Source organism: Podarcis filfolensis, assembly GCF_964270895.1.
Source record: "Podarcis filfolensis genome assembly, chromosome: 1".
NCBI classification, from domain to species: domain Eukaryota; kingdom Metazoa; phylum Chordata; class Lepidosauria; order Squamata; family Lacertidae; genus Podarcis; species Podarcis filfolensis.
Window position 1 is genome coordinate 23,982,026 of NC_139604.1, and position 26,105 is coordinate 24,008,130.

A 26,105-nucleotide genomic window follows, 5' to 3' on the forward strand; every position below is an offset into this window, starting at 1 on the left:
AACAACAATTTCCTCCTACACATACCATGCTTTCTGTTTTTTTCAGTGCTCTTTAAACAGTTAAGGAAAACAGTATCTGGAGAATATTCAAAATCTGAAAGTGTTAAAGTTGCGACCATAGTGACCTTAGCAAATAAAAAGCAGGAATACAGTGAGAATGCACACAATGCTGGTTGTAATGGTACTAATATACTGAAATGTGCCCCTGTGGAGTTGAGCAAAACACTTGAAAAGGCCATCACTGGACAATGACCTCACAGGTACTTTAGGAATGGGAGCCCAGTTTTTCAGTGAGCTTAAATACTGGCAAGTTTTTTTTTTGGCGAAAGATATGGAGCTACAGAAATTCACCCCCGCACACCCTCACACACACATTTCCACAGCACAAGAGGCACAGTTTTATATTATATTCAACAACTTAAATACTCTTTTGTGTTGGATGCATGACGGACCAAGGCCCTTTGCTGCTTGAGGAGGAGAGATGCTTTTCCTCTGTTCCACTTATAGAAACGAATGAAAAACAGCAGAGAGAGAGAGAGATTTAGTGCAATTTATGCCCAAACCTAAACACAGCAATATATATCAAAATTAGGTCAAGAAGAATTATAAATAAGGTCATCATCTGGTGCTGAAAAGGAATAACACATACGCGCTAGGAAAGCCTTTCTGCTTACCAGTTTGTTTCTGGAGTCTTCAAGACCTGAATGATTTGGGACCAGTGTATCTTTACAACCACCACCTCCCTTAGGAATTATCCTGTCATCCAAGATTTTCTACTGAGGCCCTGCTCCATGGCCTCTGTCATCCAAAGAATAGAGAGCGGACATGAGAGACAAGACGTTTTCGTTGTTGCTGTCACAGCACTGAGGCACTTGTTGAAGGAAGTCTGTCTGGCCACGTGGCTGTTCACCTGCCAGCAAATAAGCAGGAGCCAGGGCTTTTTTCAGCCGGAATTCGGTTCCAGCACCTGTCAAGGTGTGTGCCATTGCTATTATAAGAGAACGAGTGAGGTGTTCATGGTGAGTTCTGGCCCTTCTTTTTCTAGAAAAACAGCACTGCCAAGACTGTATCTTTTTTCAGTGGGTGTTTTGGGGCTTTGCCTTTTAAGATGGTATTTTGAGTCCTGCCATCTTCATATCCAAGTTTTGTGTGTGTGTGTGTGTGTGTGTGTGAACTTCGGTGTGTCGTTTGCCACCTTGAACATTTTTATAGCAAGGAGGGATGCAAACATTGAAAAAAAGATGAAGTAGTTAACGTCAGTGCCAACAAACAGCATTAACTTTAGGTGATGGGTGAACTTGCTCTAGGATATGAGAGGGACTGTTGGGAAGGACTAGCAAAGAGCCAGTGTTACAGCTGCACCTCCCCCTAAATGTAACTTTGAAACGGGGCCGCTTACATCTACACGTCTTGTTTCATGTTTATTCCTTCAAAACACAGCCTGATCTGCCACAGGTGTGAACTGCAAATGCCAATCATTCTATAGTTCCATTCAAACCAAACAAAGGCGGAAGCGAGGGGGGTTCTTTTTTTAAAGTGTGAAGTATTTACATGGAACAACTGCAAAAGAAGTGAAACTTCCAAGGTGTAAAAGGGCGAATGCTTCACATCTATGAAAACAAATAAGCTCCCTGGTACTGAGATTTTAAATCTGTCACTGCATTAATACTTTGCTGCACCAGCAGAAGCTGTTCAAAAGCAGCTACCTCTGTCTCCTCCAGATAGTGTTTCTTAAACACAGACACCCTTTTCCATCTGTCTTAGTATAAGAAAGGATGATGGATACTGTTTTTTTAAAAGGTGACCTCCAAAGGATTATTTAAAGAGAAAATAGGATCCAAGCATATTCTGCATCTTTATGAGAAGAAAAGAGACACACTCTCTCTATATATCTATCACAGCCCAAAATGAACCAGCAATAATTTTATTCTTGTAACATTTACTTGATCTCACAGGGCACTGGGTATTATCAGACAGAGTGCAATTTAGCCCTCTAAAACATTAGCTTTCAAAGGCTGAGGCAGGCTTCTCTAAAGGCACATGGATAAGCTGCAGGAAGTGTGGGATTTCAATTTGACCCTCGCTTAATGAATCTTGTGAAAATTAGGTGAAATGTGGTTGATTATGAGCCCTATCCCTTCTGCTGATTTGAAGTGTGATGACATTAATAAGGTAAGCTATGCTACCTCGTATTAAAACAAACAACATAAAATAATGAAATAAAGCATTGCCCCACCTGCTGTCTTAGCACAACTGCACATGACATTACATCACTTCTTGGTGCCTAAACTGAACCATCAATATAGCACTTTTGGATACTCATAAACTTAGAAGTTTTCAGAAATTATGCTTCCCAACTCTTTGTGGGGAATCAGGGGTGAGGAACCTGATGTTGCTGGACTAGAACTCCCATAATCTCTGACCATTAGTCATTCTATCTGGGAGGGACAGGAGTTAAGGGTCCCACTGCAGGGAAACAGGTTCTCCACTCTTGCCCAAACAAGCCCTCGCAAAGTTGCGGAAGGGGTGGGATGGTGCCTGAATCAGTACACTTTGTAACTGCTGTGTTCCTTCTATCTTTGGATTCAAAGATGCACAGGGTAGCAGGCAGCAGATGTTCCAGGCTGCTAGAGCCACCTACCCACTCTGCCCAGCCCATCTGCATCTGAAGCTCCCTCAGTAGGTCAAGAATTGCCGGGAGTGGTGGTGGTGGTAGATTATTGGGTGGGAATTGTGACATCACAATGGAACCAAGTGAGAAGCTGAGGCCATTGGCCACACTAGCTGGGGCTGATGGGAGCTGGGACTCTAATAACATGTGGAGCGCCATATGCTCCTCATCCCTGGTCTGGAGCAGGGTTTCCCAAACTTGGGTCTCTCCAGCTGTTTTCAGACTACAATTCCCATCATCCCTGACCACAGGTCTTGCCAGCTAGGGACGATGGAAGCTGTAGTCCAAAAACAGCTGGAGACCCAAGGTTGGGGAACGCTGGTCTAGAGCAGGGGTAAGGTGAAGGTAAAGGGATCCCTGACCATTAGGTCCAGTCGTGGACGATTCTGGGGTTGCGGCACTCATCTCGCTTTATTGGCCGAGGGAGCCGGCGTACAGCTTCTGGGTCATGTGGCCAGCATGACTAAGCCGCTTCTGGTGAACCAGAGCAGCGCACGGAAACGCTGTTTACCTTCCCCCCAGAGTGGTACCTATTTATCTACTTGCACTTTGATGTGCTTTCAAACTGCTAGGTTGGCAGGAGCAGGGACCGAGTAACGGGAGCTCACCCCATCGAAGGGATTCAAACCGCTGACCTTCTGATCGGCAAGCCCTAGGCTCTGTGGTTTAACCCACAGCGCCACCCACATCCCAGAGCAGGGGTAGTCAACCTTTTTATACCTACCGCCCACTAATGCATCTTTCTTGATGGTAAAATTTCTTTACCGCCCACCAGTGCTGCAGTAACATGAACCCCTTACTGCCCACCTGGAATCCTGAAACGCCCACTAGTGGGCGGTAGGGACCAGGTTGAGTACCCTTGGTCTAGAGTATAGTACAATACTCGAAGAAATAAATTAAAGCTTTCTTCCAAGGCTGGCACTACAGGGAGCAAACAAAAGGGTGGGAGGCTTAATGTCTCTGACACTTTAGATCAAACTTAAGATCTCTCTCTCTCTCTCTCTCTCTCTCTCTCTCTCTCTCTCTCTCTCTCTTCTTTCTCTCTCTCTCATATATAATGAAAAAATGTACCTGTGCTGGCACCTGCAAACAAATTGCCTGTGTTCGTGTTTGCAGGTAGCTTCCCATTATTCAGCTGTTTTACTCTTTTCAGATGAGACTTTCCATTGTAATGAACCTGAGCTTGCGCTGCTGAGTTCAACTGTATATTGCACACATCACAGAAGGAAAACAGTATCTTCTTTTTCTCTTTACTTAATTGACAGTCAGCCCTGTCATGTCTTAGTCCTTTATCTTCAAAGCCCCTCAGAAATGCAGATTGATTCATAATTCCATCTCCAAATATGTGGTCAGGACTTGCCGGGTGTTTCATACCTACACAAAAGGGAGGGGGAAAGAAAGGAACAAAGGAACGAGGTCAGAAACCAAATATAAAAGTACTTCAAGTCAGCATATTCTTTCATAAACCTGTTTTTTTTATTATGCACTATGCACTATTCTATTCAGTTTTGCTAATAATTATTATAATAAAAATATATAATATAAAAAAGTAAATATAGGCAGTGCTTCTCACAGTTCTTCATAGGCTGCTGTTCCTGCAGATATATGTGACACAGGCTGTGGCTCAATGGCAAATAAAAACTGTTAGTATTCAATTATTGGGAACCATCTTCATTTTCTTGTTCCAGTAGTTATCTCTTCTTTTTAGGGAGAGTTTTTATATTTCTTCCAGTATAAAACTTCTCAATACAATATTCCCATTTCTCTCCTTCTGCCTCCCACTTTCATTTTCTCCTTTAAATTTCGGATGTGCATATAGTTGCTTAATGCAATCAGCAATATATTAAAGCCAATGGATGAAAAAATTTTGTTCCCTTTCTCAGCTTCATTCCTTATACCTTTATTAATCTCCCTCTGTACAAGTTAACATAATACAAAATGATCTGTAAAGTTAATAACCACCTTTAAAAAACTGCTGCTCCAGGACCAAACCACATGGTATTATATCCATGACCAGATCTCCCAACATTTACACTTTTGCTTTTCTGCAGCATGGGAGATTGTGTGGGTTCTGTATTATTTTTATGGAGTAGCAGCACTGAGGGTGGAGAGGTTGAGTTTCCGCCATCGCGTCTAAGTACTACGTGCAAATGCTGCTCAGTCACTTCAGATGGTTCAACACCCAATACAGCAACATGCGATGGAAAAAACAAAAGGGTACTACGTGCTTTCATACTGTCAAAAACCCTGAAGGTGTCAATTTATTCAGTAAAACCTTCTACAAGCCTGAGAAGCTCTTCATTAGGAAAACGATTTATTAAATCCATGCCCTCTTCTGTACTGGCACAAAGCACGTTACTTTCTGTTGTTATAGGTAATATGTAATGGTGGCTTTTCACTGACAGACAAGAATCTATTAGCAGAATGTAGGTGGAGGTGATTTTGATCAAGCCACCCTCCCCCAGCAGCACTTTCTCAAATTTAGAGGGAGTGCAGGGTGTTATGGAGGGGTGCTGAAATGTGGTGGCGGCATCATCATCATCATCATCACTATTGTGGTTGTTAGTTTCTTAGTGGCTTTATCTTGCCCAGGGCAACCCAAAGCGACAACCAACCAACCAGATAAATTAAGATTATGCATCTCTATTATTTATTGTCGTGATTGAAAAGGTATGGCATTCTTAACACATACCCAAAATACATGAGTTTTGTTGTTTCAAAATAAACGACTCAAAACAGACCAAAACAAAGTGTGTCTTTCGGAATAGGCAAAACACATGAATTTTGGGGGACACATCTTTAATATTCCACCACACTCTTTTAGGACACCTGGAAACACAATTTTGACTGCATCACCCATGCACCATGTCGAAAGAGAACAAGCACAGCTAGAGAACTAGAGAAGTAAAATATACTTCCTTGGGTAATAAAAATAATTTCTTAAATGAAAAACAGAACTAGAGGTGATTTTGGTGGTTTCCCGATCATCAAAGAAACTCTCCCAGGGACTCATAGAAATCTGGGCCTTAGCATCTTCCGAAAATGCTGTAAGAACTGGATTTATAATAAAGAACTGGATTTATAATAAAGTATTTCTATTCTATTCTATTATTTCTATTTATTATTTTTATGGTGGTAGTTCTCTCTCTCCCTTTTGCTCCCAGCATATATATATATATTTAACTTGTTGGGATCAGATCCGAGTGCTTCTGACAGAGGGTGAGTGAGGTTATATACATATTTTTACATATATAAAAGTTAAGAAGTGACGTTAGAAAAAGATAGGCAAGGCAGCACTATTTTTTTAAAAATACCATGTTAACCTGGACATTGTTCAAAATGTTCATTCTCTTAGGTTTTTTTCTTTGCATTTTACTGTCCCCCCTCCCCAATTAAATAGAAGTACTACTTGAAGAAGAGGCAGCTTTCCACATACAATGTTGCCTTTGTCACTCTTCTGTCACTTATAAAAAGTTATAATTATAATTGCTACTTTGCACTTTTTTACTTATTTTTAGCTCTGGATATTAATTATAACCCCCAGGAGCCTGCTAAAATTGACTTCTGTGCTACAGTGCCACCTAGATGTTAATCCTTCTATGGAGAAATGACAGTATCCTATTAATATAATTTAGAATAGTCTCTGATAGTCTAATTTACATGTGGCTTGAAAATTCCATTTGGATCTAAATAGGGCCACCCCTCTAAGGAATATGAGGCAGAGTTACTAACTGGCTATGGCGGGGGGCGGCATATAAGGAGGCCATTTAAATATATATATATATATATATCTATCTCTGGACCAGTTGCCATAATTTTAGGCTGGTTGATAAGAGTCTCCATCAGAGCTATTTTTATTATTTTTAAGTAAAAGTCAGCAGCAGCAGCAGCAGCAGCAGCATTTCACTTATCATGTTATCTCTCTTACCTTGCATTGAGCACTATAGGATTACTGCAATATGCTCTATGTAGAGCTTCCCTTGTGCTTGTTCCAGAAGTATAAAGACTTTTCCCAATGACTCCTCAAAAGAGGCAAAATCACAGAAAAAAAAACATAAGGATGAGGAACCCTGGGAGCACGAGGCAGAGCTTGTTAAACTGAAGGCAAGCATATAGATTGTCACTTGCTTTAATTCAGCATATCACCTAAGGTGTGTGGATGTGTGTAAGGAAATTGAAGTTCCATGTTCTTCTTCAAAGGCCATCCTGTATTCCCAAACTCCCTCCTTCCTCTCTGAAGCGGAGGAATTAATCAGAAGTGATGGTGTACAATTCAAATGAGAAATAGTAGAGGACAGCCAGATCTTGTAGAGGCTAACCAGATGTTTGGTAGCAATATTTTTTTAATGAAAAGTTTTCAATTATAAAGAAATAAAAGTGATGCAAAGAAAAAGAGAAAAAGAAAAAGGCACAAAAATGTGTAGAAAGGAAGAATATACAAACATAGGCAATACACGAAAAATGCCCTAACCCATACATTCTTATATAATTTTGATATTATTAACCTAATATTAATTATTAAATATTAATAGCCTACTACATTTTGTATAAAGTCATTCCAAATATTGACCTATTTATCCAAAGTTGTGAGTGTTACCATATTATCCATTTATTAAAGCGGATTTTATCCTTTATTCTTCATCATTATCAGTTTCTTGGCTACCATTAGAGCATGTAGAATCCATTTTTGTTGCCTTGATGTTAACTTCCATACAATAGGTACATAGTTCAGAAGAATGTTCTCTGATGAAAATTTTAGCTTTTTCTGGACGGTCATAATTATACAATCCAGCACTTTCTCCCAAGACTTGGTAAGTATAGAACTCTGTACATCTGGCAACCCTCCAGATGTTGTACGGTTACCTTTCCAACCATCCCTGACCACTTGCCCTGCTGGTTGTACTTGATGGGAGCTGGAGTCTTAAACATCTAGAAGACCACAGGCTATCCTACCCCCGTTGCAGATGGTCTCCACTCTACAGTCCTCCAAATTCTGTGGGTGCCATACAGCTCAAATCTCATCTTCCCTCCCCCCCTCATATTGCATTTACATATAGGGAGCCTCTGACTGCAATATTTTCTCCATGAATTTCACACAGCCATATATTTCCTCATGCAAAGTTCAGGCAGGTTTTCTTGTTATCCTTGTAGCCAAGGAGAAGGACGGAGAAATGTATTTTGCACCACTATGTCATCTCTTCTGAGGGTGGGGTGACCAGAATGTGTACACGGAATTCTAAATGCAACCACGTCATCGATCTAGATACTTAATATTCTGTAATATTTACTGTTCTTAGCTGGGAGACCCAAAAATAAATATACCCGAAATGAGCTAAAAGTGTCTTCTGTTCCCGCTGCAGAATGCCTTAACAGTGGGCAAAAGCATCTAACAATTTTGGAGGATGGGGTAGTCATGTATGGAAATACACTATTATAGTCCTCCTTCAGATAAATACTTATCCTTATATTCAGTTTGTAGGAATTATATTACAGTTACAAAAGTGTGGTATATGATAAAATCGGGGGGGAGGCAGTTTGAGCAGGAACTTGTGGTAACTGAGTTCCCTTACCTTTTTTAAATTAAATATTTATTTTTTTGTTGGGGTGGGGCTGGAGCGGATATACACCCAATGCCCGAGCCAAAAACCCACCTATATCTGTAATCAATAAAGTTGTGGGCATTTCTAATCCAGAACATTGCCTGCTTGTGTTCATTAATCACAACTTACTTTTAGCCACTGCCTGGGGCAGCGGTGGGGGGTGGCACTGCGACTGGGCCCGCAATAAACAAACAAACTTCCTGGTGAGTTTCCTCACCTTTCCCTGCCCAGAAAAAAACCACACTGGATATAATAATAATATGGAATGTATCTGAACCAGTTCAAAGTGTGAACCAGTTACTAAATCATTTTTTGAAGTTAGAAATGGAAGTGCTAATGAGGTTTAATACAGGGATAGGGTGTCCTGTGACCCCGGACATTGAGAATCTTATCACTTTTCTGATGACTGCTGAAAAGTACAGAGATTATTCACATTAATTCAGCTATTGTTAGTGGTCACTGCCAATGCTGTACAGCACCATGCAATTGTTTCATAGAAACGATGTAATTCCTAAGCAGCAGCCCTTTCCATTAACAATCTCTAAGTGCTATAAGTCACTGGAAGGCATGATATAACATTACAACTAATCAGATTAAGTACCTGCCCATCTCTATTACCAAGTAACTTTTAATTCATAAGGATAGTGGTGCCAGCAACTGTGCTTAGCCACCCTCATAAAAGCTCTGGGGTCAAACTCTCAGTGACTGACCACAGAACCATAGAGTTGGATCATCAAATCCGTGGCCTTAAAATGATGTACACATATTTAAAACATCTCCAGCAGTTGCCTGCCTAATGATAATCTTTTCCTGGAAACCACCAAGGATAGAAATTACAATGCATCCCTAGGCACCATGTATACTATTGCTCAGTTGTTATAATACCTATATTAAATCAGCAGCACATTTAAAATACACTTGGAGGGATTAGATGGAAGCAGGGGACATGGATATGCTGTGTTAAAAGTCTATTAGCAAAACTGATGTTGCATCTCTTTGGACTGTATAGGGATGGCTGACACACTAAAAAAATATATCCTCCATGTAGTGTTATAAGAACCTTTGTCCAGCTCACAGAGATTTAATCCTCTTTGGGGTGTACAGGGCATTCGTGGGCATCCAACTTGGATTTTTGGCTTCACGGGAACAAGACTGTCCCGTTCAAGTCTTTCTAGCCTTAGATTTCAATGCGACGTGACACAAACTCTCACTTGATTAAGTATTGTATTTTTCTGACTGTCGCTTGGGTGACTGTTTCCTCTCTACTACACATGAACCCTTTTCAAGATCCCTGGCCAACTCCTGCACCTGATGAAGCCCTTGCCTACAAAGCTCTTGCCACGATACATTTGTCAGTCGTTAGCGCATCACATCCATGCATTATTTCCCTGCTGTTTCCTAAATCTATCTTGAGATAGATTGTTCCAGGGTTATCAGAAACAGGTAACCATATTCTCTTGGTTCAAGTGTGTTTTCTCTAGGATAAACTCATTCCATTCGTTCAGCTATTTCACAGTTTATGTACAATGCCTTCATTATATTTATAGTTTTCTGTTCCTCCAATTCCCCCCTCCCCGCCCCAGTTCACCATTCTCCTTGAAGAATGGCACCAAGGACAAAACATTGTCCTACACATGAGGTCTTATTAGTGCTGACTACAGCAGCATAGCCTAGTTTTCAAGTCTTGGAAATACAGCTCCTGTTAACACAATGTAGAGCAGCTTTTTGTAAGGCTGCATTACACTGACAATTCCTGTACCATATAGGTAAATGTCATCAGGACTATTGCAACTTAGTTTGATTATGCATATGTTTCATCGGCACACACTTGTTCTTTGTCCTGTGACTTTTTCTCTTCCTTATCTGCCCTGCAGTATTGTTTTCCTTTCTCTTCTAGCAAGGAACTTTATTTCAACTCTCAGCAGCTGCAACTAACTTCTGCTTTTGCTCTTACTTCATCTAGGCAAACATACTTTCTCTTAGTGTTTGATTCCCTTTGTACTCCCCTTTTTGACTTTCCGTTCATTAAGAAGGTCCCTGACCAAATCACATCAGTTTCCGGCAGTTCTCACCATTCTTTCTCATTTTGCATGGCTGTGGCTCCTAACTATAGTAATGGTTTTCAAAAGCTGCCATCCCTATTCATACACTCCTTTTCATATAACTTAATCTTTCCATGGTACTTTGCTTAATGACACTGGGATTGTCGAAATCTGCTTTTCTAAAGTCTAATGCCCACATCCTCCCTCTTCCCTCCTTCCCTCAGGTTCTCCCGCAGTCTGTCTTTTTCTGCAATCCTTTCTGCTAAGGTGCCTTTTACCTTCACCAAATCAAATCTAAAAAGCTTAGCCAGGTATACAAGGTCAAACATTCTCAAATCACTTTCCCCCTCCAACCCTATGTGGTATGGTGCCACTTGCAGTTTTGCAACAGCATGAGACTTAAGAGGATTGGGGCAGGGGGGGTACTTGGAAGGCTTTTAACTCTGTAGAGCTCAGATGGTGCCATTAGAAGTTTAGCTGGTAATGGTGGGGGAAGCAGTAGCTCAGGACACAAACACAAAGCCTTGCCCAGTCCTCTTCCTCCCCCCCAAACCTTGGGACTTATGCATCAGCTGGAGTTTCCTGCCATTCTGACAGGGCACCCAACTTGCATTCCCAGCAGTAGGTGCAGGCTTCTGTACTTCACAACATTCTCTAATCCAATTGCCCCTCGCTGAGCCCTCCAGCATCAGAGGAGGCAGATAAATTATAGAGGATGTACCTGGGGGAAAGCTGCAGCTGCTGATAGTGGTGGCACATACATTTGTTCACCACAGACCACAAACATAGCCCTAAGGTGGTGACTTATTTCTCACACAACCATCCCTAGTTCTAAAACTTATGACTATGGGGAAAGGCCACAAGCTCAATGGCGAAGCATCTGATTTGCATGGAGAAGGTCTCTAGATATGGCTGGGAATGTTCCCATTGTGCAAACCTGGAGAGCTGTTGCCAGTCAGCCAGACAGACCGATGGTCTGCCTCAGATTCCCATGTAGGGTAGAATTCAGGTGTAGGGTAGTATCATGGGAGGCAATTTGTTTTTGTTTTTTTAAAAAGTGTGAGATGGGCCCGATGGGCAAGACGGTAGATTGCTGGCTGAGCCACCTTTTTCCAGTCTGTGCAACATTAATTGCTCTGCTCCCTAACCCCATTTGGGCTAAGCGCAATCAGGCAAACACTAGTATGTTTTGGTAACTTTGTGCTTCCCTGAAGTCCCTAGCTTGGGAATGAGGAGCACTCAAAGGTGTTTCACTCATGCTTCCTCGAGTGTTATATAGTCCCTCTACAATGCTTGGAAGGAGTATGTGCCATATCTGGTACTGAGCAAACGTTACACGTCTTTCCTCGTGGCCTATGTATTATTTCATGATGCATAGCTAAAAACTGTAGAAGCATATGGTCTGAGCCATCTGGGTTACAAGTTCCACTGGGATACTGCAGTGAGCAGCATATGCAGGACACCTTGCATGCAATATCCAGCAGCGTTAACAAAAACACAAGAGGAGCTATTGTTTTAGCAAAGGCAGTGCTGATAGCCTTTCATGTGCATTTTATTTGGGGGTGGGGTGAGGAGGATGAAAGGAACCATCTTTCTACCCCAAAACTGAATGCAGAACAGTGATACACAGTGATAAGCTAAAATCTGCATTGTTTATGAAGTCATCCTTTAAGCCATACACTGACAGATTTTCATCCCATAGTAGGTTTGCCATTTCCCTCCATCTCCACAACTTTTATAAACAAGCAGCATTGCTTTCAGAATGTCATGCAAGAGGTGAAGGAGAGTACCGTATCTTTTGCTCTATAAGACTCACTTTTTCCCTCCTAAAAAGTAAGGGGAAATGTGTGTGCGTCTTATGGAGCGAATGCAGGCTGCACAGCTATCCCAGAAGCCAGAACAGCAAGAGGGATTGCTGCTTTCACTGCGCAGCGATCCCTCTTGCTGTTCTGGCTTCTGAGATTCAAAAAAATTTTTTTTTCTTGTTTTCCTCCTGCAAAAACTAGGTGCGTCTTGTGGTCCGGTGCGTCTTATAGAGCGAAAAATACGGTACTTTATGCTTTTTCAGATGCTGCCAATGAGGGTGTTATTTGTAAACCTGGTAGCTATTATGCTTACAGAAGCTGCTCTTGTAACAAGGCTTGTTAACAGGAGTTCCTTCATCAGGAAAAAATATATCTTGGCCCCTTTGAAATACCTGCTATGTCAAAATGCAGTATTTGATAATGTTGTCATATATGGGTGGGGAGAACAGATTGGGTACAGATGTAGTGTGAGCATAGGAACTCTCTTTCTCTTGCATTGGATCTTCATTTTGAAAAGGATTACAACTCAAAATAACATCCTGAGTAGTTAAACTGGGAAAATAAGCAATTAGATTTATTGACTTTTCATAGGTGATCTTCTACACGGATTTGTCAATTGACAACAGTTTGTCAACTGCTAAAACATTTCTATACCATGTTAAAAATGCAATAATAAGGCAATTGTTGTTTTTTAGTACAGTGGTACCTCGGGTTACATACGCTTCAGGTTACATATGCTACAGGTTACAGACTCCGCTAACCCAGATATATTACCTCGGGTTAAGAACTTTGCTTCAGGATGAGAACAGAAATCGTGCTCCGGCGGTGCGGCGGCAGCGGGAGGCCCCATTAGCTAAAATGGTGCTTCAGGTTAAGAACAGTTTCAGGTTAAGAACGGACCTCTGGAACGAATTAAGTACTTAACCCGAGGTACCACTGTATTAGGACTCTCGATTTTTATTGTTGTAAAGGACATGTATGTGCCGCAATTTATTATACTGTTCTTATTGCACACCACTCTGGCATCTGTAAGGATAAAGGACAGTCTAGAAAAAAGCAAGCAAGCAAATAAACAAACAAACTCTGCTACTGAAATTATGGGTTCGGATCAAGGCACTTGAGGGATTGACTCTCTCCATAGGAACTGACCTGTTCACAGAGATAATCAGAGAACCCTTTTATGGCTGCCATTCCCACCAAGATTCAGAGGTGTAGGAAGGTGTGTGTGGCCCGCCCCGGGTGTCATCCTTGAGGGGGTTGACAAAATGGCGCCCTGCCGCCCCGCCCCCGTGCATGGAACGCCATGCCGCCACTGTGCACAGATCGCCCCCCCACCGTTCCGGGTGCCAGAGCAGCTAGCTGCACCCCTGCCAAGACGATCACAGATGCAATGACTGACAACTAGAGTTAGTGACTTTTTGGTGATGCCTTGATTATGGAGTGCTCTCCCCAGAAAGGTTCACCTGGTGCCCACTTTGTTCTCATTTTATCACCAGGCAAAGACTTTTTAAATAAATAAATAAATAAATAAATAAATAAATAAATTCCATTCATTTTTTTAGTTTTATTTCCAGTGCTGGTTTTTATCCTGTTTCACCACTGCTGTTTTATGTTGTGTAAACCTCCATGGGGAGGTTTTTGAAGCCTGAGAAGGTATAAATCCCTAAAACAAATTTATTGGGTATTCAACATACAAGCTAGTATATATCTAAAATCTTGCTATACAGTTGATATGTGATACTTATTTAGACCACATGCAAGGATGATGCCAAAGGAAAAAAGAAAGAAAAATGAGAGAATGAAAGAAAGGCAAATAGTTCCTGAAAAATCAGGTTGTTTGGAAAGCGGAGTTTTCCTTGGAACAGGGGGGAAACATGGCAGTCACAGCTGAAATGGGAGAGTTGGAGAGCAAGAAGTCAAAATTCCACATGCCCAAACTTTTGTGCACACCTAAGTATTTATTTGGCTCTGGGTTTTAATGTTCTATTCAGTTTTGATATTCGATATAGAATCACTAAACTAATTGATTTTATATATGCTCTTCTTCCCTTTTGCTATTTGGTATCCGAAACTCAGAAGTATTATTCAGAGACTCACATTCAGAAAATATGAGTGTATATATTTTTTAAAATACAAATTGTTCAGTTCCCACACTGCAAATTGTATTTATTGTAAAGGGCAATAGACACCAAGAATTAAATAGCATAATGCTCAACCAACAGCAGTTTTTTTTAGAGCCTCTATATTGTGAAACTTCAGTATTAATGGAATGTATATTAAGCACGTAAAGAAATGAAGAATTCAAAGACAGCAGCATCAGCTGAAGCACTGTTTAAATTACTCAATTAAAGTTCTGCATGTTTATTAAATTACTATCCCATAAACAAAACAAAAGCCTCGACCAGCTGAAGCACAAACAAAACATCAGTTAGAAACAAAAACACCGCACAAAAACTGTATTCAAAGAATCCCAGCTCCCACTTCCACATTTTATGCCACAGGTAAAAATTAGATGTTCATCAGTAGAAACAGGTCTGGGAACCTTGTTTTCAAAACTGCAAGGGTGGCAAGCAGGAAGGGTGTTATTTTGAGGGTAGAATATGCGAATGAGCAGGTGGTAACCTAAACTCTTTTTTCACCATGCGCTTCTCCCCATGATATTTCAGAAATTTCTGCCTGCTGGGCTTGCAGGACAAAGTTGCAGGAGATAACAATTAAATACTCCTTCCAAGCACCTGCAATTTCTTCTCTATAAATTGTGCCTGCCTTTACCACCCTCCAACGGTGATTCAGGTTCCCAAACACATCTCCGTTACTGAATGTTTAGCTTCGCCTAATGTATAATATTCATCCGAACCACATTCCCTATGAACACAATTATAATTTTAAACAAATGGGTAGCCAAGCTGGGAAGAGCAAGAAAGAAACAGCAGGGCTTTGCGACCTGCCTGGACAGGGGCTACAGGAAGTATGGAGAATGGTTCTTTCTGAGTAAGCATTACCCCAGTATACAGATCATGGTTGGGAGTAGTGGCAGCCCTCTGCAGTTCTTCTTCTGCTTCTTTGTTCTTTCAGGATGATGAATAATGTTTCTATTTTTATAAAGTACATTAGTAGCCTTTGCATTTTTTTTATTAAAAAAAACTGCATACAGCCTGTGCATAAGATTATTAAATAACATTACCACTATGCCTTTTACGAGCCAGAATTAGTTAACTTACTCATGACTTGTCTTGTAAAAGTACCAGTAAAAAAAAAACAACCCATGCTAAACCAATCCTACACTAATTCTCAAACAGAGGGTAATTTCCTCTCTATGCCTTGCACTCTGCCTTTAATCTCACACTACTGCAGGAAGGTTCCCATGAGGGTAAGGACATACTACTGGTTCATGACACAGATGACTTCCAGTGGGCTCTGACTGACATCTTTAAGCAATCTCTCCTGGGCCAGTGAGATGTTACCATAATGATATCTGCTCCCTGAAGCTTGTTGTCCTTCACCTTCGTACCTTGCGACAGTGCTGGAAAGCCATAGGTCCAGCATTAAAGTGTATTTGGCATCCAGGGAAGAATCTGCAATGGAAGCTGCTTGAAGAGATACATCGTAGAGATCATCTTTCAATGTCTTTGACGTGATAGCATCCAAAATCAACAGGGTCTTCCACATAGGAGTAGAACTAGCAAACTCTGAAATGGTGCCAACTGCTGTAAGAGAAGCAGAAGAGCCAGAGAGCCGATTCTGCTGTTCAATATAAGTATCTATGGCACCTGTACGTAGAACTACTATTGAACAGAGAGCTACTACGGGTGCATAAACAGAAGGCACTTTGAGACAGTTCATGCATGCCTCGGGCAGAGAACAGAACCTGTTGACAAGGCTGTAAGTAGCTGGACTCAACCATTCTGTTGAATGAAGAATATTTTTTAAAAAAAATAATAAGAAGTGAAGTGAAAGGTTTACATAGGCCCCCGGGGAAAGGCAGTCTTAAGCACTTTAGGAAGTGAAAAAGCACTTTCTAAACCCATCCCTAGGTACACAGAAAAACTGCAAAAAAATTTCACAGCTTTAGAATTTTAATACTGTTCAGGGGTTTTTTTGTCATTCAGGTTTTTTTTTAATGCAGCTGGACACAAAATGTACAATTAGAAAGCTGATGATGTGCAGTTGGAAAAAGGGTTGTGTGACTAGACACCTTAAAAAGCACTTGAATGTCAGTGTCAGGGGCCGTACACACTCAAATTATATAAGGGTACATTTTGCTTAGTGTACATACTAACAAACCACATTAAAACACCTCCTTCTTTTTGGCCTACTTCGGCTACATATCTGGGAAGGTAACACCAGAGGTGGAGCTAGCTGCTCCAGCACTTGAAGTGGCCCGTGAGGGTGGGGCTAGCCACCCGCAGGGGTGGCGCGTGTCCCACGGGGTGCGCTGGCGGCAGGGAGTGTCCTGGGGGGGCGCTGCCCATGCCGATGTCACCCCCCTCAGGGATGGCACCCGGGACGTGCCGCACCCACCTTGCTCCACCTCTGGGTAACACTTCATCACTTCCTTGCAAATACTCTTGAAGTTTGTCTGTTTTTGTGCCTTAAGCTGATCTTGCACCCTATGTTCCTTCTTCTGCAGCCGATGCAGAACCATTGGTCTGTGGTCCCACGAGTCAATGGTGGCATACTAGAATGGATGTTATGATAGAGGTTTTCTGTTTACCCAGAAACGCCAGCACTATGGAGTTCGGGAGTGAGTATGCAGGCGAGGACCATAACAGTGTTCTTGTAATTTGACAACTCTGCAAAGAATTTGTCCTTGTCCCTCAAAGCCATGGAGTGCACACTCTCAACACACTCAAGTGTTCAATATTTTATCAATGGAAACATATTTATTTATTTATTGCTTTCTTCCAGGACTTCTACACTCGCCACTTTCCTTTTCCCCCTATACAAATAAAAAAGCATAAAAGTAAAAAAGAGAATATACTAAACCATCGTAGAGGGATGCACTCTTAATTGCCTGCATAGGCCTTGCAGATTTCAGATTAAAACTGCAGAGTGCAAGTGTCTCCCCACTTCCAGCTACTCTCTGAAGACTGGAGAAGAAACCCTCTTAAGAATATTAGGGGGGGTGGGCAAGGGAATGACTAGACCATGTGAAAAATGAACATAGTACAGTGGTACCTCTGGTTACGTACTTAATTCGTTCTGGAGGTCTGTTCTTAACCTGAAACTATTCTTAACCTGAAGCACCACTTTAGCTAATGGGGCCTCCCGCTGCTGCTGCGCTGCCGGAGCCCGATTTCTGTTCTCATCCTGAAGCAAAGTTCTTAACCAGAGGTATTATTTCTGGGTTAGCGGAGTCTGTAACCTGAAGCGTATGTAACCTGAAGCGTATGTAACCCAAGGTACCACTGTATTTTAGCTGCAGTTCATTCATTTTCAGTTTTGTATTCTTTTTATTTAAAAAGTGCGCTTAGGCATTCCATTGTTGTGCCTATAACCTGCGTTTAAGGTACCATTTAGCTCCGAATTTCTCAGTTTCTAACACTGCCCCCCCCTCCACAAACACATTTACAGTGGTACCTCGGGTTACAGATGCTTCAGGTTACAGACGCCACTAACCCAGAAATAATTCCTCGGGTTAAGAACGTTGCTTCAGGATAAGAACAGAAATTGCATGGCGGCGGCACAGCAGCAATGGGAGGCCCCATTAGCTAAAGTAGTACCTCAGGTTAAGAACAGTTTCAGGTTAAGAACGGACCTCCAGAACGAAATAAGTTCTTAACCTGAGGTACCACTGTAAAAGGGAAAAGGATGTTAATCTCCAATGCTGTTGTGATGAGCAAGAGCCAGGACCCTGAAACTTAATACACCACGATCCAAGATGCCAGCATGAGAGATAACAAAGTTATATAGCCTTTGCAGACAGTGGCAAAACTGCTGCAGGGATGAAGAACAAGTTCAGAAACTTTTGCTCAAGTGACATTATGGGCACTAGCAAATAGATACCCACACACATACTGTGTAATCCCTTTTTATCTGCCTTCTAGGAAAAAAGAATCCATTTTTTTCCTAGGTCCAGTCTGAATAAACCACCCAAAATCTAAAGAAATGCAGTTTCACTGCAGACTGCAAGAGGACAGGGCAGTAAGAAACTACATCTATACTGCAAGCAGCAATAACACTATTATAACATTTTTCAGAGCAGTATGGTAAGTATGTATATACACTGCTTTTCAATGCCATTCATCAGGGAACGAGCTGTGTGATTCTTTCACAACTATTAAATGTGTATTGAAAAAGGATTGCGAGACACAGGGTTGATACAACAAAATCCCCTCTCCTAGATTGTGCTTGGAGATATGGCCAACTCTGATCAATTTAAAAACAGAAGCAAGGGCGGACCTTACTGGAGAAACAAACAAACCTGCTCAATATAAGAGCAAAGAATTATTCAAATTAACTCTCTCCTGAGACATGAATTAGGAACACAGTACATCAGTATTTGAAAAACTCAGACCGAGAGAGCAAACTCATTTGGGAACTGCAGCTGCTGTGCTTTAGGGATTTGGATTAAAATCCATCATTATCTTTCGGTTAATACTCTTTCATGGACCAATCAGTGGTCATATGGTGTTTACCAGCCCTGCACACTTAAACCCACTTGAACAGCCTTTGTGCTATAATTTGTGCCTCAATACAATCAGATTACTTCTAATCTAGATGATTTGTGTCCTTTATGGAGACAGATAAACCTTAATCCTTAGAGTCCTAAAGTACAGTTTCCAGTTTTTTTCCATTTTATGACAGATAGCAAATACAAAAGATGTATCACCATGATTATGCTGATGATGCTGTGTTTTTAAGGCCCTTCTGAACAAAGCAATAATGAGAGCACACACATTGCACAAAAGTTGTAAGCAGTGACAGTGCAAACAGCGGCACAGATTCCTTTTAAAGAAGTTTGCTTAATGTTGTAATCAAGCTCATTCCACACTCTGAATATTGGGAGTGCCCATTTTATAACACAGGAGTAAGGGGGGGAGCAGAATAGATTATCTGAGCATTTTTATACTGCTCCATGTATCAAATCAATCATATTCTCTTGCCAGTGCCCTATGACTGCCAAAATTCAAATCTCTTTAGAAGAGAGAGTATTCAGTTACTGTACAGCAAAGATGAGAAATAACCATTTAGAATATACCACAACAAAGAGTAGGTGTGGCTTTTTAATTAAAGGGTAATCCACTTAGGGGGAGAGTGATCATCTAAAATTTCATTTGGAGAGTTGGAGCCATGAAAGACTCCTCCGTCAGTAAATTAATCCGAGAAAATGAATCTGCATAACCACAGATTTGCAGCATGTTACTGCAGAGCTTAACAGACAAGCAACTACAAAGGGATGGATGCTGAGGCAGCATTTTGTAAAAACAAAGTTTTATATCAATGCTCTAGAGGAAGTCCTAAATTTCTTTTTCCTTTTGACTGGGGTCAAGCCTAAGAAGAAGAAACACTGTCCCTGTGTCCTTGGTATTGAAACGCTTGCATTGGCAGAGAAGGTGCAGAGCTTGCCTTAGTCCAACAGAATTTGCCTTATTTCACAGCCCAGTTTCACAGCTTGGGCTCACATAACTCATTTCACAGTACTTTGGCTGCTGTTGTTGCTGCTATGGCTCCGTGTGAGGAGAAAGCACTCTGCACATGCTCAGCAGTGCTTATCTTATCACTACTTCAGCATATGACAGCGGCATAGCGTAATGTATGAAGCAGGATTCAGCACAAAAATGTGACTAGTTCAAAATGACTTAGCTCCATGTACATGCACTCACTAAGGATGCATGCCGCTCCGTAGCAAACCAAGAGGCAAAAAACCCCACCCCATGCTGTCTTTAACTGAGCTGGACTCTGCAAAAGAACTCTTAAATCGCTGCAAGACCAGAAATGAAAGTGAGATTACAGGCTCATCCATTTTAATACAGTGTTACTTGATATACAAAAGCGGCAGTGTTCCATGTGCATGAAGTTTAGATCCTTCGGCTCTAAGGCAATGAATCGGAAACAAACAACAATCAAGAAGGCGCTTGAAGCTATATATACGCACATCAAACATACAGTCGCGCAGGGTCTTTGCCTGGGAAATAAGACCTTGAGTTTATAATATAATCAAGCGACAGAACAGTCTCAGCTGACACAAGCAAGGTTACAGGAAACAGACTAGACAACTCAATAAGCTCAAAGGCTGGCATCCAGGGAGGTTAATGCGTGTGCACACAGCCCTCCTGCGAAGGAGACAACAGCCTCTGGCACCTCAGAAGGTGGTGATGTGCTCCTCTTGACCCTTGGGGGAGAGGCAGCTGCCTAAAGAAGAGAGATGAAAAAACCCTGAGCATGCACAAAACGCTATGAGTGACCCTGCAAATCTGAGCCCTTGTATTTTAAAGTGGGGTGTGTGTGTGTGTGTGTGTGTGTGTGTGTGTGTGTGTGTGTGAATGAAACACTCCTTCATGTAGATAGAGGACTGAAAGGCTACAAACTGCTTTTCAGATTCCTTCTTTGCTTTCTTTGCTGCCACTTGCATTGCCTTTGTGGTCATTTTATTTATTTGCTTCCTTTGGGCAAGACTTTTTTAGAGGAAGATTTATTGCCTTTTATTCCTTGACTCTGCAGTTCAACTACCTTTATGTTGTATTGTATGGGCAACACCCCATTTACGCACATTCAACATGTGTGTGACCATTGCACCAAACCCAGAAGTGTCCCCAAAAGTCACAAAAGGGGGAGGAGGCATAGGGCAGTAGGGTTGCCACCCGTCCCTAGAAAAAAATGGGATCACCCCATTTTGGGACAAAAGTGCCTCCTGTCCTACTTAGACATATTCGAGCTCAGCCAGCCCCAAATGGTGGCTGTGTTGCTGTGGGTACGGCTGACGAGGAGCCCAGCCTGAGCAACAATAGAGAGACTGCTGCTCCTCCTTAGCCGCTGCCAGTCTAGCATGGTACATATCCACTGGCGCTTGGCCCCCTCCACTGCCCCAACCTGACTTCTCCTCCACCTACTCTTTCATGCTTGAGTCTCTTCTGACACCAGCACGGGTGAGAGGCTGGAGCAGTGGCTCAAGTCATGTGTGGAAGCCGGTCATCTACCCCGGCCCTTGCTCCATCTATGTGAGTCAAGGAGAAGAGCAGGGCGAGAATGGTAAAGGAGGCAGGAAGCCAAATGCGGAGAACACTCCTCCACAAGGGGGGTGGGATCTGGTGTCATAAAAGCATGTGTGCCCCCCCAATGCCTACCCACCTGACTTGTCGTGTATTTTGCTTGTTTAAGAGCAATGTGTTACTTTATATTTTTGTAACTTTTATTTGTAGCTATTTTAAGACTGTTTCCAGTACAGCTTTGAAACTCATTCCTGTGGTGGAGAGCAAAATCCTTTCTACCCTGCTCAAGGTCCGAATTAGGAATTCCACCTGCAGCAACTCTAACACAACAGCAGCAATTATACTGCTCTTCTCAAAAGGTAGGACTTTCTCTGGTTTGAGGAAAGTGAGGAGAGCAGGGACTATGCAGAAGGTTTCTTTTTCTTCCCTTCCACAACAACCTTGTCTTGTAAAAATCCAATAAACTAAATGTTGCAATCTCACACTAAGTGCCTGGTGTGGAATCATCCTTTGCCTGAGAAATGTGAGGTTATAATCAGTTTTAGGTGGTATTTATACAGATTAAAGAGGGGTTGCTTCATATGTTAAACTTCCTCTCTGAGTGCACATTGGTTAAGTCTTGCGTTTCCTTTCGTGTGTATGCTTTTTTGTGTGTATCATGTTGAAACTCATGGTTCCTTGCTGCAGAGTATCAGAGCTCCACACACCCCTGTAATTTGTGCCTCATTCTGCAGGGGACAGAAAAATGAAGTGCAAGAGAGGAAAGCACTAATCATGCTCAAAAGCTGCTCAAAGTTATTGCACTAGAAAGCAAAATGCCTGCTTTGACCATGCAATCTACTTATTTTATTTTCAATAAACTCGCGGGCTGCTTAATCCCACTTACTGATGCCTGCACTCTACTTCCTACCTTGGCAAGCGACATACAAGTGAGCTACTCAGCTCACTTGCTTAAGAGGAGGCCTGCAGCACAAATGTGAGGACAAAAGTATTATTGGTTGACTTTTCTACATGTGGCAGCTTTACGTTCAGTAATTTTTAAACTCATGATTTGACTCAGTATATATAGGAGCTTCAGCAGCCATGGAGAATGAGACAACATAGGTTAGGTGATGCCTTATATTACCAACGTCTGCCTGATGGTGCTGAGTGAACAAAACAGGAGGCTGCGAAGTAACAGGCTGAAATTGCTTATTGCTGAGACACTTAATTTTTATATCAAGCTTCTATTAAAGCCACATTGGAAATCTCTTAAACTGAACACGTATAGAGGTTGTACATACCAGTCTCAACATGTGAGAGCTGCTCATCATTAGGGCTGGGCGATGTATCATTATATTGTCCAAAACTGGTTTGAAGTCCATATTGTGACATTGTGGTTTGCTATGCCTAATGAAGGATTGACTTTTATTGTGACATTGTTTTCATAAATTTCAGCCTGGCAGTAAACTGCAAATCATGATGTGTGTTAAGGATGAGTGATGTCTGGCTTCAACATGATGATATATCACCAGCTAAACATTGTGATATACTGATACAGTATATCACAATGTCTGAAATAAGGATGTGGAGGTGAACTGCTATTACAGCCATACCTCGGGTTACAGGCGCTTCAGGTTGCGCGTTTTCGGGATATGGATCCGCTGAAACCTGGAAGTACCGGAACGGGTTCCTTCTGGGTTTCGGCTCTCGCACATGCGCAAAAGCACTAAATCGCGCTTTGTGCATGCGCAGAAGGGCTGAATCGCAACCCATGCACTCACAGACACGGCGCTGCGGGTGCAGAAGTGCCTCCCGCACGGATCACGTTCGCAACATGAGCGTCCACTGTACTTAGGGGTCTAAAACTGATGAATTTTTACTAACCTTTAACATATTGTTACAGCTGTTACTTTATACAGTGGTACCTCAGGTTACATACGCCTCAGGTTACAGACTCCGCTAACCCAGAAATAGTGCTTCAGGTTAAGAACTTTGCTTCAGGATGAGAACAGAAATCGTGCTCTGGCGGCACAGCAGCAGCAGGAGGCCCCATTAGCTAAAGTGGTGCTTCAGGTTAAGAACAGTTTCAGGTTAAGTACGGACCTCTGGAACAAATTAAGTACTTAACCCAAGGTACCACTGTAGTACAGAGCAACAGGGTGAGAAGGAATCTTGAAAGAAGCGATCACTGGCTTCATGGTTTTTCCCACATCACAAATTCTTACACAGCACAAACACACATCGTGATCCACGATTCATCACCATGTTGAATATTATAAAACTGTTATCGTAATGTGGATTCAAGCTGGTTTTTGACAATGTACCAACACATTGCCAAGCCCCAGTGTGTGTGTGTTATACAAAAAATCATGATGCGGGGAAAACCGTGAAGCCAGCCAATGCCTCAACATAGCTCCATCCTTATTTCAGACACTGTAATATATTGGTACATCACAATGTCTAGCTGGTGATCTATCACAATGCTGAAAACCAGATATCGCCCAGCCCTGCTCACCATGCGCACCATATAAAACTTGCAGGCGTTCCATGTGCTAAGAGGCTCTCAAGCATGAGTTGCAGCCCAGAACAAAAGTATATTGACTGACAAACATCTCCATTCTACAGAGCATGCAGAAACCTAACAACACCTCCGCACAGTGCACCTCTCAGTTCAATCTGAACATTAATTCTTTTGGATGAGGAAGCATATGTGCAGCTGCAGGTTTAGTTACAGATGCCCCACCGCTGCTTCCGCTGTGTCAGGTAACTAAGGCAGCAGCTTAGAAACAGAGAAAGCTCCCTTGCATTGAAACAAACTGCAGGTCCATCTAGCTCCCGAACTTCAACAAAGCCTCCCGAAACTGAAAATTGTCTTTTGTCATCATCACTGTGACATAGTGTACTGCTGGTGGTCTCAGTTCTGAATTCAGAGATCATTGGATTCTGCCCCTTATCACCCCAGCCACTTTATATAAGAAAGCAAAAAACAAAAAAACACAAACAAAGAAGAACAGAAACACTGTGAGCACAGATGACTCAGTATCTCAAACCACTAGAAGCTGGACCATTCTGTCCTCTCTGCGGGAGATGCTGACTTCTACTTCCTTCTCCCTCAGCACACCATGGCATCTCCAATTAACTGGAGGTGTGAGCTTATACTGGCTTTCCACTTCATTAAGCCATATATCATTTTTTTTAACATAGGCACCATGAAGCTATAAATCATGTAAGACAGAATGAGAACTAATTAAAGGGTCAGCTAAGCATATAATTTTGAATTGCTATGCATGACAAAAAAAAAATATCCGAAATGCACTGTATTTCACAGAAAAATATCACCGCGTTAAGGGTGTTTTCTTGTGCGGAGAATTACATTAAGCAGCAGGCAATATAAAGCACACAGCCATAGCCAGGTTTTTGTTGCACGAAATAAAATACAGTTCAGAACCTACAGGGAAGTGTTTCCCATTCCAACAGGATTAGGGTTAGCCACCTAGAAGGACACGATTTAAAATAAACATATAAATCAATAACACAATCCATGCAATGAAACAGCAACAGTAAAACAAGGCTACAAAACCAGAGAAAGTTTTTACCTGGCTTATGAAGGAGATCAGGTGTTTCCTGAGTTAAGTAAAGGGGTTTCACAACTGGAGGGCTCTTCCTGCAGCAAACTGCTTAACTTCCAGCCTGCAGGATAGCTCAGTCAATAGAGCATGAGACTCTTAATCCCAGGTCATGGGTTCGAACCCTACACTGGGCAAAAAAGATTCCTGCGTTGCAGGGGGTGGACTTGATGATGATTGTGGTCCCTTCCAATTCTCTGATTCGAAAACCCTGGAAGAAGGGCCCCTGATTATGAATACAAGCAGGTTTCACACAGGAAAAGGTAACCAGGACCCAGGCCATTTAATGCATTGCAAAGCAATACTAGCTCTTTGAAATGAGTTTGAAATGACACTTGAAGCCAGCGCAGCTCTGTGACAACAACTGTGTAATATGTTAATTGAAGCAAGTGCCAATCCATCTCAGGACTGTATCCAGTATGGCTCTTATAATATTATGAGAAGAAGCAGTAATTACAATGAAAAAAGGTCCACTCAGGGAGGAGTCACTGAAGAACAGGAAAATTGTTCGTAAAACAAAGGAAGTGATTTATATTCTACACTTTGGTGAAGAAAATACAATAGATTAGCAGCAAGAATTTGGCTTTCCGCTTGTGCTGTTAATATATTTCACATAGAAAAATATTTCAAGAAGCAGCAGTTTGGCTTTAAAAAATAAGAAGCAGCTGCATTGCTCATGATCAGTGCCAATGCTTATCAACTTCATATGCCAATAATATTGAAAGTTACCAGCCTTTGAGATGGCATCACGATTGCTAATGGCTTCAAGCTGAGTGTTGTGAAAACTTATAGTCTGTTTATAAAAACAATTTTTTAAAAGCTTATCTCACGAAACACAATCGACTACAGTAACAAGTCTCTGCAGTGAATAAACGTTTTTGAAGGTTCTTTCATTTCTACTGAGAAGCAGTAAGTTTGTTATAGATCCTTCCATAGCCGGCTGAGAGGATGTCAGATTGATATTTATATTTATTCCTTTGTGGATTCACTGTCTGATTAGGTCATTCACCTATGGTTTTGCTGTTACTGCAATGCCTGATCAGAGTGTAGGTTTTTATAAAAAGGAAAAGGAAAGAAAGCTCATGTTGCTTAATTAGTAAACAGCCATTTAACCATTCAAAGAGAAAAAGAGGACCAAAGATGACACAGATGTACAGGATATTTGCATGGGTTACTTTATATGTCTAGCTGCTAATTTAGAAAGAATTATTATAATTTGAAATAGAA

General features: G+C 41.7%; 1 protein-coding gene and 1 long non-coding RNA gene across 7 annotated transcripts in view; both read right to left on the minus strand.

Annotated features, from left to right (window-relative positions):
- ZNF385B (zinc finger protein 385B) overlaps nucleotides 1–26,105 on the minus strand; it is a 203,038-nt gene that overhangs the window by 162,920 nt on the left and 14,013 nt on the right. For 5 of the 6 annotated variants that reach the window (XM_083629808.1, XM_083629803.1, XM_083629811.1 and 2 more), the window contains exon 2: nucleotides 3,743–4,045. In XM_083629808.1, the coding sequence (XP_083485934.1) occupies nucleotides 3,743–4,045 (303 nt within the window). Of the gene's footprint in view, nucleotides 1–3,742; nucleotides 4,046–4,633; nucleotides 4,698–26,105 lie in introns of those variants that run through there. The other variant, XM_083629810.1, reaches the window with a different exon arrangement.
- Nucleotides 438–3,168, minus strand: LOC310743788. The gene is made up of 3 exons (XR_014539225.1): nucleotides 2,237–3,168; nucleotides 675–798; nucleotides 438–563 (listed from the first exon to the last, which is right to left on the minus strand). It is a non-coding gene; the product is annotated as an uncharacterized lncRNA (long non-coding RNA).